The sequence below is a fragment of the Pocillopora damicornis genome, chromosome 8, assembly GCF_964200805.1.
Source record: "Pocillopora damicornis chromosome 8, jaPocDami1.2, whole genome shotgun sequence".
In the NCBI taxonomy this organism is placed as follows: domain Eukaryota; kingdom Metazoa; phylum Cnidaria; class Anthozoa; order Scleractinia; family Pocilloporidae; genus Pocillopora; species Pocillopora damicornis.
The window spans coordinates 24029023-24045114 of record NC_142677.1 but is presented as its reverse complement, the minus strand read 5'-3'; the positions used below and the strand labels follow the sequence as shown (position 1 = coordinate 24045114).

Sequence of the window (16092 nt, the reverse complement as noted above, 5' to 3'; positions counted from 1 at the left end):
CTATCGCATCATGTATTTCTTGTCTTCGCGATTACTAGAATTGGAAATGGTGGAGGCGCTGCATTGTCACGTACTTTACTACGGCAGCAGGTGTTGATGTTTTTGCGGTTAATTAGTGAGCTTGTATGCAATTAGATCATTCGGACTTTACTGTTGGAATCCGTAGAAGTAGAATTTAGTGAATTTAGCCTCGAAATGCCATGTGAAAATGATAATGAAATTGTGCAATTTTTGCATTTGATACATGTAACTGTTCACACATTTTGTGTAATACGTCATTTGTACGCGATATGTGATTATTATAAGCCACATTAAATGTAATGGTTTTAAAGCTCATTTGTTTTTGTGGAGACTTGTTGGGGTTTGTCAGACATGATTTAGAGTTTAGGGTTAGGTTAGGGACATGATTTTGAAATCTTCCATGGCTAGCTAGGCCCTAAAATTACAATAGAAATTGCATTAAATTACATTGCAATAAGAACTGGCAGTGGAAGTGTAAGAAAATCTAATGTAGAATGCTTTGACGCAGTCAGATACCCTGCATTGAATCTTGTGTTCTTACAATTCCTATTTGCTACCTAAATTATTTCTGGTTCATTTTGGACATATTTAAATTGTGAGTATGATCTCTCAGACTTTAAAGACATGTAAAAGCTCTCAGCCATATGAAACTGAGGCCTCACAAATTTTAACGCTTGAGAGTCATATTTGAAAAAAAAAATCATAAATCAATGCACAACCCTCTGCTTAATGTCATCATTTCACTTGAGTTTATGAACAAAATGACTATTCAGGGGAGTCAATGAAGCTTTGTCAGCGCCTATGAGTCCTAAGAGGTGCCAGAAGGCTAATCGCAAAGTTTTCAGGTCACCAAGGAACATATCTTGTGAAAAGGAAAACTAGTATTATTCCAATGAAGCTTGGTATTTTTAATTAGAAATGAAATTATCGACTATCATTTCCTTCATGAGTAAAAATATATTTTCCAAATCCACAATTTCGCGCCAGATACAATAGAGTAACCTTGTTCTTGGAAAAAGAAAGAAAACTGTTTGAATTTTTGTAAATTTTTACACAAGGATATGATCTCCACTTGAACTGACACAACACTGCTTGACATTCAGGACTTATTTTTTTTCTTGTAACTTCCAAATTGTTGTTTCTAACAAGCTATCCCTCTGTTCTCTGCCATTTATGATAACAACTGGTCTTCAAGGTAAGTAAAATGTAGTGAACAAAAATTAAGTCGATTTTGAAATTTGTACTGCAAATAAATGAGACAATCACAACTATTATGCCATTTCCCACATTTTATTTTTCAAAACCAAAAGAGATAGAAAGTTTACTCAATTCAAAGATTGAGACTCTTCTGCATTTTCACAACTTTTGATTACAAAGAGCACTTTTTCAGAATTTAAAACCCTTGATTAAAGTCTTACAATCGCAGCTGAAATGATTGAAGCAAGTTGAAAAATATCTTCCATCAAAAGATCTGCGCTCGAGCTATCAGGAGACAAAACAGCTGAGTTAAGGTTTTGTGTCTGTAAGACTAAATCAACATGTAAAAATGCCAATTGTAATGTTAGCTTATTTCGTTCGCAAGTGCATCTACAAAGCAGTAAATTAATAAAAAAGTTTCACATATCACTTGGATTATTCTCTTTTTAAATTTTGCACCAATCTACTGTTCCTCAAAGGTGAGAGGGTAGGTAACAAGACGTTTGTTGTCCCAAGCGTACAGCACTCTTTCTGTGGGGTTGTAATCCACCATGGAGTTGTAACCATACTGGTTTGTGAACTTAATGTTGGGAATCCACTGTTTCCCTGTCTTGGTGTCATAAGCAAAGTTGATGGTAGTGGTTTTGCTGCTGTATTCGTCAATACAGTAAATCACTCCACAGGCCACAAAAGCATTTCCCATATAGGACATCCTCTCTGCGCGGGGAAAAGAAGACTCAAAATTAAATACAAAATCGACAAAATTCATTTGGCAAAGATGTGCATTGGCTTAATATCTTACTTTATTTCCTGACTTGTGGAAAGAATACTTCTTTTGTTTGTGATCAGATACCATAGCTCACGTGTGTGTAAAGTCAACTAGGAAGGCAACGGTTTGAGTTCTGTCAAGGCTTGACTTACTTTAAGCTTCTTTATCTACAGTTTCTTTACTTGCTCCTCATCTGTGAGGATAATTTCTTTTTTGTCATCATTTATTGATCATTTACGATTAATTTCATTTATTTGTGTCTTTTATGCTCAATTAGAAAGCTAGGGCCTTTTTCAACTAAGTGTCCTTAATTCAGTTGCTGCCCTGTGCTTGGAGTGGGGTCAGTCATTCTATCGCTTATTCTGTAATCGCTCTTAACTGAGATCTACGTAAAATATCCCCACCTCATTAACTCGTCCTCTTTTATTTTATGGTTTCGTCTCTGTTAACATAGCTTCATGTTGCATACTTACCTGTACTCAAGCTCCATGCGTGGGTGACTGTATTTTTACGCACATCTATTTTTGATGCGTACAAACGATAGCTGTTTCCATTATCTCCCCAAAGAGCCCACAGTCCTTGCTCGTCAACTGCTAAGTCCATTCCACTATATCCACCCCATCGATAGTGGTTCTTTCGCGCTGAAAAGCCGCTTAAACTAATTTGAGCCTCCATACGCTCTGTGAGAAGATTGTACTTGATGATATAAGCTGAGTTGGCTCTGTCATCCAAAGATAAATAACAAATGATTTATCAGGTGGGACTAATTCTTGAATTCCCCGCACCCAAAAAACTGACAACCAGAAATGCGGTGCGGGATAAGCAGACAATTCTTAGCCCATTTATTGAACTAACCAACTAATCACAAGACAAAAACAACTGTTTACACTGTTTAGACACCAAAAAATTAAACAAACTCTACACGTTCGATGCGGCCAAAGTAAATTGAATAAACAAAACCACTTATAATGACTGTCAATCATCAGGAAAGCACAACCAAAAATCGTTACGAGGAGATGGACTACAGGATTCCACCCAAACAATAAAGAAGAACAAAATTTAACTGTCCGCTTGTAAAAATCCACAATGAAACTTGTTTACTGTTCAGCGAATATATACTTGCTAGTTTACATATCACACTTCTTTCCCATAATCTCACGCCGGCACTTAAAACACACTGCCGACAAATGCACTCGTGCTTGGGAATTCAAGAAACCATTTATCTTTTGTTTCATTACGCTTCGCTACATTCAGGCAAAGATAAATGAACAATTTCTACTTAAATTCTCATACTGCTGAATGTTTCAATTTTCATGATAATGAGAAGAAACCCCCCTGTAAACAAAAATTTATCTTTAAAACACGTGTTTTGAATCTATCTATCTGTAAAACAAGTCAGAAGTCTCTTTTATAATTGTAAGTTAGGCAAAGCTGGAAACCATGAAATATTTCACCTGTTGTAGTAGAGGTAGGGTCCGTACACTACTGCTCCAGTTCCATCAAAGTAATAAGGCAGAGAATAAGTCTTGTGAACCACACCAGCCTTGAACTTTTCCATGTTTTCAAACGCTTGGATGACATTTGCGTAATAATTTTCCATGGTAAATATGGTCTCAGCACCCATGATTCCTAGTGGGTCTTTCATCCAAGCTCCTTGTGTATAATACCGAGTGTTGTGAGTGATAGGTTTTCCAACAGATTTGATGTTTGTGCACCTGTCTGAAGAAGTTTCAGTCAAAGATAAAATTTAATATTAGTTGATCAGATTTTCCTTCTTTTCATAGAAATATTTGATTAAAAAGTCTTCTGATCACCTATACTTATGTCAGTTCGTAATGCGGCAGAAACCAGTGTTGTTTTTCCTCTAACTTAATGTTCTTAATTCTCGGCACATTTTGAGATTTTCTACAGTTCCATGTCAATTAAAGCTTCCGCTTCTTGGGTGTTAAGTCAACCACTTAAACTGAGCCTGTTCTTGGATTTTACAGAAGTAACATTAGTTTTTATTGCATTTTTTTTCAAACTAAACGGTTTTTTTGTGTGATTTTTTTGGCGTAAATTTTGCTGGAGTTGGAGCCTCCCTTAACCCTTTTGGTGATGTTCGTACGTAGACACACGTTTAGACAATTTTCCATGGTTTCTGCAATCTAGCAATGTTTCTTTAATTTTCTTTTGTTTTGCAAACATTCGACTCTTGTGTATTTCCTTTTCAAATTTTGTTTCCTGCGAGCATCTGCGATTTTCATGAATTTCTTTTGGGTCTTTTTTTGCCCTCTACGATGAATTTCTCGATTTTCGTCATCGCTTTTGCAATTTTTTTTTTTATAGTTTTCGCAATTCAGAGATTTTTTGCAAATATGGTTTTATTTTCGTTTAGGCCCTCCATAAATCTCTAGAATATATTTTTTACTTTCCAATCACACTCTTATTATTTTTCATACATTTTCTAATCCAATTTGTCTTTTGTATTCTTTGCATATCATTTGACAAAAACTGCAAAAGAAATTGCAAAATTTTCTGTAAATCTTCGTAGCTGTGTTAAAACAAATTAAAACCAATTTAATTCTAGTCTCCAAAACCCAAGTGATTAACATTTTTAACAAACCTCTTTCCAGGATGTAAACATTCTCTTTTGCTTTATCTAAGTCATGTTGTTCATCAAGGATCATCTTGAGTAACTACAAACAGAAAAAGCCATCTTAGTAATGCGCTAAACCCTAGTGACACAGTTCTTTAGTTTGCTGACGGGAATTTTCTTGCAAATGGTCGTGACACTTACGTTTACTATCGGACCTTAAGTTGATGATACAGTACGGGCAAAAGAGATTTTCAAAAATCCAGAATTGTAAAGAGAAAAATAAACAATTTTCGTTATGCGGCAGAACCTTTACATTGGCGGTTTGTTTTGGTGGTAACAGACTTGGGTGGCAACAGGAGGTTAGTTTATAATCTCTTAGTGGTGGTATTAACCATACATTTAGAAGATACAATTATTTACTCAAACTACTTACGTGTTTCTTTGCCAACTCAAGAGCAAGGTCTTTTATTGATAACTTCGACGAGTGACGGTGGTGGGAAGATAAGCCACGTTTCATCCGCGTATTCACCGCAGATTTACCGAGTCCATCACCCTAGAGCAGGAACATGGTACTTAGTAAATGTAAAGTGCGAAACCAAAAGCCATACTGGGAGCTCGAGGAAACTTAAAGAAATATTAAGACTTCGAATAAACTTGTTTTTTCTTGCGCCAGAGAGCCTCGCAAAACATGTTTCTCACACGAGTAAGTTGTTTTAGGGTATGAAAATCCTTTGAATGTTATATTAACACCTAACTTAATCGGTCCCCATACACTAGTATGGTCCCCATATTACATAGGTAATCTTCTACTTTTAAATTCAAAACAAATTACGGAAAAAGAGCTTCTAGGTTTAAAGTGAATGAATTGACAACATGTGGCACATGTTGTCAATTCATTCACTTTAAACCTAGAAGCTCTTTTTCCGTAATTTGTTTTGAATTTAAAAGTAGAAGATTACCTAGGAACATTTTTCATGAAACACCAGATGTCCATATCTGAAAGGGCTGAATGAATTGCTGTTTACAAAATCTCGTTACACACACTAACTCACTCAGGTCTCTAAAATTATGAAGAAGAAATGGCGTAACAAAATTGTCTTGTGTAATAACTATATAGTCTGAACGAGCTATCGATATTGTTTACAGACTCCCTTTGAAAATAAAAAGGCAATAAATCGAAGGAAATCATGATTCGGTTGTGTTTGATAACTAAAAGCCTTAAACCTTACCAGAAGTAGAATAAACTGGAGGAGGAACAGTGAGAGGTATCGAAACATTACGGAGAGGAATGCCTTTTCTTTGAACAGATCTGAAAGAAAGTCAAAACAAATTTAGATCTTAAAAGTTTGCCTATAGGAGATAAAAGCATACTTACAAAGAAATTTGCAAACTTGTGTTTTCCAGCAGCAGATATCTCTAGACTCTCTAGGTCAGGAGGTTTTCTTGCGAGGAGCTTCGATGCCGCAGAGATTAAATTTTGTCAGACAGATGCGCTCTTTATTGAGTGACTTGAACTTGGCCACGTACACTAGGTAGAGTCTGCGAATTTTCATGTTGGTTGGAGTATGAGTCATTGTTTACTCTCAAATCTCAAATTGAGATGAAGTGTCAACAAACCTAGACAAAACATCCAGAAAACTTTTTAAAACACGAATTTGTAACGAACAGCGAGAAGAAGAAGAAAAACTGATATATTTCTTTACTCTCAAATCATTGAGTCAAGTAGTGCCACAATTTGTGGTTTTCTTAAAAACAGCAAGTTGATCAAGAAGACAAATAAATCGTACCATGATTACGATAAGTGTCTTCTCTTACGAAAACAAAAAGTTGAAGCTTACGAGTGTGGAAAGTGAAGATTTAAATCTAAGATGCGTAATGGAACCCGAATTGAGACAATTCCCTTGAGAAACTTAACCGTTAAATTAAAATACATTTTAGGACACTGTCTGTCCATGCTTTTGTTTTGTTAAAAGCTGACATAAGGGAACAATTTGGATTGCCAGAAAAAATATCGATAAAAAACGAAAGAAAAAGTGGTGCTCTTGCCTTGGTGTTGATCTTACGAGAACAGTGTGGTAACTGGAAATAGCGAGTCGATAACACCCAGTGAGGTGTTACGAGGTAATGCTAATGTTGAGTTTATTGCAAGGCATATTAGCCTAACAGGCAAACAAATCGATTTTATTCTAAGGTTTTTGCCGCTGTTCAGTTTGGGAATTGAACTCGTGTTTCAGAGATAGGAGGTAAGCGCTCCAACCTCTGCGCTATTCCTGATCCCCTTAAATTTCACTGTCTCCCTTCTGATTTGGTTTTTGTATGAAAGGGAATGTTTGCACTTTGTCTACGAGATGTCAACAGCCGCACCAACTCAGCCCGAAATTGCATCACTGTAGCACACGGCACTTGAGTCTGAATTTCATGAAACTTGGCTGCGACTTCCACCGAATGAAAAATAACATAATAGACTGAGTATGTGCTGAAGCGACTCGTAACAGTTTCCAATATAGAAATCATCAGTTAAGAACGTTGATAGACGCTTTTCACTTTGGATTGCTCAAAGTTGTCTTCTCTAGCTCTTAAAAATAATTTCAGCTATTGCAAATGTCACAGATTGAATGGCTTTTTTTTGAAGTTTTCGCTTTCACCTTTCCAGCTAAAATGGTACGGTTGTGGAGGAAAATTGCACCTAATGGCGATTTCCATTCTAGAGAGCGTCAATTCTTCTTTGGAAACCGATTCTGTTCAGGAGTAAGGTTCGCTCTCAAGGCTGTAACCGTCCTGCATTAGTTTTCAGTGAGGATTAAGGTCGGTTATTTAGGCAAAGTTTAACTGTTGCTTAACAAAATTGCCATCTTCAATTTAGCCGAACCTTTTATCTGAACATTTATTTTTGTGAACAGTGTCAAGGGGACCGAAAGCTAATAGTGGAAGGGAATTTATTACATTAAATCAACCCTCTTATAGAGAAATTCCTAGGCCTACTACTTGCGTAAAAACGCAGTTTGGGTTAGACCTCGTGTAAAATAACCGGCCCTAATTTGGATTTGGTAGGCACAATACAACCAGGCCGCCGTGGCAGATCGGCAGCAAAAACTACATTAACCCCTCCTCGCTGCACTAACAGCAATGATTAGACGCATGAGTAAATTGGTTCTAGTTGTATCATTGAATAATGACGGAGAGACGTGGGTATGAATCTCTCTTCCACTTTCAGGCAAACGAGGAGCACTTAAAAGTCCTACCCTCCAGAACTGAGTTCGGTAGTATTGTACTCCTTTCGCCGGTCTCGTCACAAACGTTTTTCAATATTATTTCATTTACACCTTGATCTTCGTTTTTTTTTATCACTGGAAAGTCAAGAACTGAAAATAGAAATTCGGCCCAATGAAATCCAGGGCGGCGCTTTCGAATCTTGGTAGTCTCGCAAAACTGAAAATCTTAATATCACTCGATAATGTGTCGACTTCGGTAGATTCGTCCATAAACAAGCACGGTTTGCAAGTGAAAAAAGGGCATCAAAACTACGATTACAATTTGGCATTACTATCCATCGTTGGAAATAGCAGATTTTAGATATCAGAGAGGTTAAGGATGAAATTGATTATAATTGACAATATTTTTTTAAAGGCGCGTTTTGAAATTTTTGGTGGGCTTTTAAACCAAACGAAAAAAGAAAGAAATTTGAAATAAATATAAAAATACAAAATTACTTTAAAATTGACGTTTGTCTGTTTTAAAAGAAAGGCTGAAATTTTCCAGTGTTTTGATTTTAATTTGTAAATCGGCCTGAATTTCTCGAGACGCCGAAAGAGAAAGCATTGCTTCATATTGGGCTTCAGTGAAAGTTGTTAGTTCCTCTTGAATAAAGTCAAGCAGCGTCCACATAGATGCAGTGTGTGCTAGTCTTAGTGACAATATCTTTGACATATTAATACATACATTATAAAACTGCATTAAATAAGGCATTCGAAACTTTCTCGATAAACTGAAGAAGTGGCTCGTTAGTTGATAGTGAATTTTTTACAACCTTATTCGAAAGTTCGCACTTCTGTAATTTGCCTCAGACAATTTACAATGCGCGCAACAAAACAGATAAACAGAGATCACAAAAGTAGACGGTTTATGAAATTTTGCTTGCATAACTGACGCCAGAGACTCGGAATTTAAACATTTTTATTGTCATGCAGTGATGACCTAGAGTAAGCAACTTTTCAATGTTTGCCAGCTGTCTGGTGGTCTTGGTGTCTTCCGCGATTACAAAACGTGACAATGACAGAAATACACCGCCATAACAAGTAGATGAAACCCTCTGTAAACAAGTGTCCCTAAGCTGACAATACTTCTATTGAGTAAAGCATTAGAGTCTCTTGTCAATTGACATTCATAAATTAAAATATGCTTCTTGCGAAAGAAACATGTTCAAGTCTTTTACAAACTGATTTGGTTGTGAGGTCTGAGTGCTAAGCAAGTTGAAAGAAAAAAAAGAGGTTTTGTCTTTCAATACTGAAAAATATGAAAAACAACGCGAAAAGTCCGCTGAAAGTGCTTCGTCACTTGCAATTCCCCTTCTCATTTTAACAATTCAATTGAAGTTGAAGTCCGATTGTATTTTAGTTCTATCATTCGCTCCAACGAAGCGTCAACACTCGAAATGTCAGCTTTATAATCTCTAAACGGTGGGCAATCTATATTATAAACTCAGGTAATAAATCCAAACCAAAATAAATCCACCGGCGCAGCGCCACGGTTTCTTTAGAAACTTATCCCCATTAATACTTTTGAAGAGTAGTGCTCGTATTTAGATAATACGGTTAAGAAGCATTTGGAAGCTTTCGCTGAAATGACTATCTAATGGTACGAGAAAGAACTGAGACATAAGAATTTGGAATTAAGAAACTAGGAGATTTGTTTTAATGAAACTGTAAACATTCCATCTCAGGACTATTTAACAAAATTCCGTGATCAGTCACTGGAAACTCGTATTTCGCAGAGTAAATTAATCGGTTCGGTTTGCCTCTCTATAGTTTTTCAAGGGTATCCAATACATAATGTTAAAATGAAATTAAAAGAATCAAAACATAACTTAACATCAGATTTTTTGCATTCAGCTATAAATCACTGATTATCAACCTAAATCAAACGCAACCATCGCTATAATCACTAACCTTCTCAGTTCTGACTTCAGTCGTCGTCCATCCCTGTCTGATCATGTTTTCTCGTATTGCAGATCATGCGCCCGATTTCTTCACGCACTCCTGTGAGCTATTAGAGATCAATTTTTAAAATACTGAGCAGAAATAGTACGACGTAATGCGTATTTACCAATGAGACTGAATTGAAATCAGACTTTGGCGCCCGTTTTAGGGTTAGGTGTTACACGTGCGCTTCCTTTGTTTAATGCTTCACGGGGACGATGTCTCCCGAAAGCACATTCTAAACTTTCTACAGCTCGATTTTTCTCTTGGTTTTATGAGCGAACCCTTGTGAAGAAAATGGATCGCTCTATATATCTATACACGCGATTCCACGCGTTGCGCGTGAAGCACTCCCTCGAAGAGAGCGCCAATAAAACTACCTGGTTTCCTCGCGCAGGCATTCTAAACAATCTGTTTTAAGTAAAACTCGATAAAACTCACTAAACTCGAAGCATTTAACTCGCTGATTAAGAGACAAACCAAATTCCTAGAGAAAAGAAGTGTCCATTGCTAGTGATCATTGTTGCTAATGAGTGAATAGATCAGTTGGCTTTTTGGCTACTGAAAAAAGAATCTGCCCGTGAATCAGGAAATTTTAAGAGCCTTTTAGGTCTCCAATTTCGCAAAATACTATCCCTGCTGTGTTGGTTACTTATGCAAAAGCGGCTTGGGTCGGGTTTCAACGTATCCATAATGCTCCACGGTCAAATCATTCAATCAATTGAGCCCCCTCTGAGACGTATTGCATTTGATTTCCTCGCATGGCGAGTTGTTGTCATGTGAAATATTCAGTTCTTTTAAGCTCTCCAGAGTACTCTTGCGACATTATTTGGGTTTTATCATCAAGGAATAGGTGACAGAATCATTTTGTGTTGGATCAGTGAATACACAGGTAGGAACGATTGCTCTGTAAAGCGATCGGGAATGCCGAGTCTTCAAATAATGGAGGTCGAATTGATGAACTGTGGACTAGCTTGACCGCTTTACATCTTTATTTTCGAACGATACAATCTAGAATTGAAAAACTAGAAACAGTCATTGTTCGATAGAATGCGTTGAAGGTGATCACAGAGCTATCGCATCTTGTATTTCTTGTCTTCGCGATTACCAGCATTCGTAATGGTGGAAGCGCCGCATTGTCATGTACTTTACTATAGCGGCAAGTGTTGATGTTATTGCGGTTAATTAGTGAGCTTGTATGCAATTAGATGATTCGGACTTCACTGTTTGAATCCGTAGAAGTAGAATTTAGGGAATTTAGCCTTGAAGTGCCGTGTGAAAATGATAATGAAATTGTGCAATTTTTGCATTTGATACATGTAACTGTTCACACATTTTGTGTAATATGTCTTTTTTACGCGATATGTGATCATTACAATCCACATTAAATGTAATTTTTTTAAAGCTCATTTGTTTTTGGAGACTTGTTGGGGTTTGTCAACGTCAGACATGATTTTGAAATCTTCCATGATTAGCTAGGCCCTTGTAGTTTTGAGGATGTGGGCAGGCGGACATCAACAGGCATCTGCAAATGCCCAGCAATGGTGGCAAATGTCTTACAACTACCAGTATCAAACTCAATCTGCAGGTAAGCATCACAATTAAAGGCTGTAGAGTAAGTGGGAATGCGCAGTACTGCTTGGCTTCAATTCACCTTCAGCCTGGTGCGCAATCTTCCAAGAGAGAGTGGAAACTTGGTGTTTTAATCCTAAGTTTGGATTTCCACTTTTGATTTGATATGCTAAATTTTTTTAAATAGACATTGTAACAAAACACATTTCATTAAGAACTAGCAGTGGTAGTGTAAAAAATTAAATATAGCCTGCTTTGATGCAGTGTTCTTGCAATTCTTATTTGGTGGCTAAATTATTTGTGGTAACATTTGGACATATTGGAATTGTGAGTATGATCTCTGAGAATTTGAAGACATGTTGTTTGTTAGCCTAAGATAAGAGAGCCAACATATTTTCACTTTCAGATGCGAGCCAAGACTGGGCTGCTAAAGCAGCTTTATGGGCTCAACAACGAATGGCACAGGAACAGATGGCACAGTACTACCAGCAGCAGCCACCATCACAGGCAGGCCATGCTCAGATGCATCAACAGCCAGGGTATGGTGGTTATCAAGTTGGACAGCAGCAGCCACAAATGTTGGTTGACAATCATCAGTATCACCAAGGGTCTGATGCCCCACCCCTCCCTCCAGAGGAAGCCCCAGACCCACCACCACCAGGGTGGTCAGATGCAGCCAATGTTGAAAGCCAACCTGCTATTGATAATATTGAAACAGTGGCCATGGATGATGGGACTGTGGGAACCAGTGTTACCAAGTTTGAAGAAAACAGCAAGCCTCTTTTTGATCATAAAGAAGAGCGCAAGCCAGTCATTACTCAAGATTACAATCACCAGCCTGTGGCACCTGTGCTCCCTGGAATGCAAACCTTTGATCATAATCATGGGTTTGATCGACCCCCTCCTCAGCAGTACAGCCATGCAGCAGTCCAGCCCATTGACTATGGGCATGGACAGAGTCTTGATTATGGCCATCAAGCCCCACTCCTCCCAGGGGCACAGGTTTATGATTACCAACCTCAATTTGATAGTCATTATTATCATCAGCAGTCTTTTGAAATGGAACGGCATCATCCCAGGTTTGCACATGAACATGCCAAACCTAAAAGCCATCCTTCAGTTGATTCTTTGCCTGATATAAGTGCTGGACTATCTGGTAAGTAAACCTCATTTATTTGGTTTGAATGGCACCAGAATTAGTTGCAAGACAGATCTCAAATTTGACCCACCATCAAATGTGGTGCTTTACATTTGTACATTTCTCTGCTTTATGGTTAAAGGTTGCAGTGTTGTTAGAGAATGTCATGTGAATTGGTGAACATGGCCAACTTCAAAGCCAATGGAGAAAAAGAAACCATTCCAAGCATGTCTATGTAAATATTTTGTACAGTGCAGTGTTGAGACAACCTGTAGCTTTGTAGCTTACTGAGTTCACATTTGCTTCATCTCTTGTAGATGTGAAGAAAAAAGCTTTACCCTTGTGGATAAGGGAAGGCCTTGAAAAGTTGGAAAGGAAAAAGCAGAAGCAGGAACAAGAGGATGATAATGAACCAAAGAAGTCAACTGTGAATTTGTCAGCATCTGGGTCATCCACCATTGCTGGTTATGATCATGGCAAAGTCCATTCTCCCATACGATCTCCAAAGAGCAATGATTCTGATGAGGTACAGTGTACAAACAAAAGCCTCCATTTGGCACAAATGGGACAGATTATAAGGACAAATATGCAAGGACAAATATACAAGCATATTTTCATGCCAATCAGGGGCTTTTGTGTTTATTATACTTTAATTGTTTTTGTAACATGTGGGTAAAATGGTTACAAATGGCTTACTTTTCGTTGTGCTATGATGCTACTCCATGACCAAACACCAAACATGTCCCATCTTTTGTAACAATAGCTAAACTCTCATCTTAATTGATTTTTTAATGAATACTTTTATCATGGTAGAGGTAAAGTTTGATAATTGGGGATTGTTATGAGGTCTATCCTTGGATATTTCCCAGTTTTTATGGTTTCAGCTTCATAGAAGCTAAACGGTATTGTCAGCGTGTTGTAAGTAAGTGAGTGAGTACGTAATTCAGAAAGTCGAAGTAATGCCGATGGGACGCGGACTCCTCAGTCGATGGTTTATTGACATGTCCGAAGTATGTTTGCGTAGTTCGGAAAGCCGAAGTAATGCCGATGGGACGCCGACTCCTTAGTCGATGGTTTATTGACATGTTCGAAGTATGCTTGTGACAAGCGTTTGATAATGGTCCTGAGAACGAGGTTGAGATTTCACAGTCGATATTTCTTCGCATATCACATGAGCACATGGTGAACGTCGAAGCAACGTTTTCTGATCTGTTTCTGGGCGGCGGTGGATTCTGAGGTAAGTTGTCATATATTAGCGATGGTTTTGTACTATTTAACTCTAGGAACAAGACAGAGCTCTCGAACATTGTTTCCGTTGTTTGCTGCTAAAACTTCGTCTAAGATTTTTGACGATTTCTGCAAGTTTTCAAACAAAGTAGCGATTCCTGAATCAAAGTGTTTGTTTGGCAATCGTGATGGCAGACTGACTCGTGTAGCCCAACAGCAGCTTCTGTTGCTCCGTGTATGGCATTTCGTTGTGAGTCTAATTTCTCAAGATGAAAATAATTCCCTTTTGGGAACAAACAATGTCCATTTGGACACAAATAACTCCCTTATGGGAAGTAAACATGTCTTTCGAGACACAAGCAATTCCCTCTTGGGAACTAATAACTTCCTTGTGGAAAGAAAAATCGCCTTTCGGGGCGCAGCATCTGATCATTCACAAGCTAAACAAACGTCTTTGCTTCAGCAATTCGAATTGTTTTGTAAACAGGGGTTGGAGAGAACTGTCTCTGATTCTGACTATGAAAATACAGTTAAGATTATTGGTTGTGATTCACACGATAAGCGAAATTCATCTTTTAGTGAAGTGAGTGTAACTGATGGGCCAGCCAAGGTAAACCTCTTCAGGAAACCTGATTTACGTCGACAATATAGAAATTTTCGACAGCCTTTACGAATGATGGGTCGCAGATCCAGAGATAGAGAGCCATCTAGGATTTCACTGACAAAACTTTTGCGTTTAATGAAATGCAGAAAACTAAGGAAAAAGCACAAAAAATTGTTCACGAAGTCATTTCCTGTCTCGTCTGTTTTGCACAACATTGCTTCAAATTATAAGCAGTGGAACATGAGGTATATTCAAAGGCTAGACTGTTTTTACAGCAGTTATTTTACCAAGATTAAGAAATCAACAGTGGCTGTATACAATGAGTCAGGAAAAAATATTTTACTATCTGGAGATGTTGAATTAAACCCTGGTCCAGTGACAGATGTTAGCACTTTGTCTCAAGCAACAACAAATGACAGGTCGAATTTCTTGCTCAACTATAGACTTCTTAGGCATGGTTTAAATCAATTGGATGTAGGTGGAGGAGGGGATTGTTTCTTTAAATCAGTATCACATCAGTTATATGGTGATTCACATCACCACTTGGAAATTAGATCTGCAGGTATTCAGTACATGAGAGATAATCCAGAACGATTTATTGAAAGTGTGTTAGATTCATCTTGGTCGCAATATATATCCAACATGTCTCAGCCAGGAACATGGGCAGATCATATTATTATACAAGCAGTAGCAGATTCTATGAATTTACGGATTCATATCATTGAATCTAATCCAAATTTTACAGAAATGACCTTGGTTGAAGCAACAAGTTTGACTCAAAATTCTAGATGTATTTATATAGGGCACATTGATGAGCTGCATTATATATCAACCTTCCCAGCTTTATCTGAATCAAGTACAAATCAGGTTAACAGTCAAAAGACATACCTTAATTCAAGCGATAGTACAAATAAATGCAAAAGAAAGAGCAATGATACTGTGTCAAGGCCTAAAAATTCTAGAATGCCAGAAAATATTAACAGAGATGAAGACCTTGGCAATATTCATGATTCTGTATATGAAAATATGTTCCATGAACAGGCCTCAACAACTAAAACCAAAAAGCGCAAAACAAGAGAACAAAATGCTAATTATATGAGAGAATACAGAGCTTCAATAGCATCTATTGAAGAAAATGAAAAGCAAATCGCATACAGAAAACAGTATAGATCATCTAATCCAGAAAACAAAAGAAAGCACAGTGAGTATATGAAGCAATATAGATCATCTAATCCAGAAAATAAGAGAAAGCATAGTGAGTATATGAAGCAGTACAGAGCATCTGATCCAGAAAATAAGAGAAAGAACAATGAGTACATGAAGCAGTATAGAACAACTACTGCATCGGCTAAACAGAAGGCTAAAAATAATGCTTACATGAAAAGTTACAGAGCTACCTCAACTAAAAATATTCAGTATTTTATCTCACAGTTTCATGAAGTGGTCTCTCAAGGTTCAGTGTACATATGTACTTGCTGTGATCAGTTATGGTATAGACATAGTGTATTAAGTGCAGAAAAACTCAAATGCTCCAATCCTGATATTGTCAAGTATCTTTGCAATAAAGTGAGTGTCAATGACATTGAATGGGTTTGTAGAACATGCTATGATTACCTAGTTAAAAACAGAATACCGCCATGTGCTGTTGTAAATGGTATGCAATTTCCAGAAAAGCCAGCATTCTTAGATCTAAATGAGTTAGAGTGGAGGTTGTTAGCCCCAAGAATTGCTTTTCAAAAGCTAATGCAAGCTCCTAGGGGAAAGCAGTTTAAATTACAAGGAAATGTTGTC

General features: G+C 37.5%; 4 protein-coding genes across 7 annotated transcripts in view; 3 read left to right on the top strand and 1 right to left on the bottom strand.

Annotated features, from left to right (window-relative positions):
• Nucleotides 1-1295: 1295 nt before the first annotated feature.
• LOC113665960 (olfactomedin-like protein 2B) lies at nucleotides 1296-10411 on the bottom strand. 3 transcript variants are annotated; one of them, XM_089180577.1, is made up of 7 exons: nucleotides 9731-10411; nucleotides 5795-5874; nucleotides 4999-5118; nucleotides 4593-4665; nucleotides 3442-3706; nucleotides 2461-2708; nucleotides 1296-1935 (listed from the first exon to the last, which is right to left on the bottom strand). In XM_089180577.1, exons 2-7 carry the CDS (start codon nucleotides 5840-5842, stop codon nucleotides 1682-1684), a joined length of 1008 nt encoding a protein of 335 aa, XP_089036703.1. In that variant the 5' UTR covers nucleotides 5843-5874; nucleotides 9731-10411; the 3' UTR covers nucleotides 1296-1681. The 3 variants fall into 3 exon arrangements, with proteins under 3 accessions (XP_089036703.1, XP_027037506.2, XP_089036702.1); XM_027181705.2 differs by lacking the exon at nucleotides 9731-10411 and adding an exon at nucleotides 5941-6037; XM_089180576.1 differs by lacking the exon at nucleotides 9731-10411 and adding an exon at nucleotides 5941-6037 and having other exon boundaries at nucleotides 5795-5862.
• LOC113665747 (uncharacterized) overlaps nucleotides 10404-16092 on the top strand; it is a 17681-nt gene continuing 11992 nt past the window's right edge. The window contains exons 1-4 of one of the 2 annotated variants that reach the window (XM_027181473.2): nucleotides 10404-10652; nucleotides 11236-11348; nucleotides 11739-12488; nucleotides 12788-12996. In XM_027181473.2, the coding sequence (XP_027037274.2) occupies nucleotides 11258-11348; nucleotides 11739-12488; nucleotides 12788-12996 (1050 nt within the window). In that variant the 5' untranslated portion in view covers nucleotides 10404-10652; nucleotides 11236-11257. The remainder of the gene's footprint in view (nucleotides 10653-11235; nucleotides 11349-11738; nucleotides 12489-12787; nucleotides 12997-16092) is intronic. The other variant, XM_027181480.2, reaches the window with a different exon arrangement.
• Nucleotides 13375-16092, top strand: part of LOC149041890 (uncharacterized) — a 10401-nt gene continuing 7683 nt past the window's right edge. Inside the window, exon 1 of the mRNA XM_089180575.1 lies at nucleotides 13375-13707. The gene's annotated coding sequence lies outside the window, so the exon portion shown is untranslated. The remainder of the gene's footprint in view (nucleotides 13708-16092) is intronic.
• LOC149041892 (uncharacterized) overlaps nucleotides 13728-16092 on the top strand; it is a 3942-nt gene continuing 1577 nt past the window's right edge. The window contains exon 1 of the mRNA XM_089180565.1: nucleotides 13728-16092. This exon is cut by the window's right edge and continues 1577 nt beyond it. Within this exon, the coding sequence (XP_089036691.1) occupies nucleotides 13729-16092 (2364 nt within the window). The 5' untranslated portion in view covers nucleotide 13728.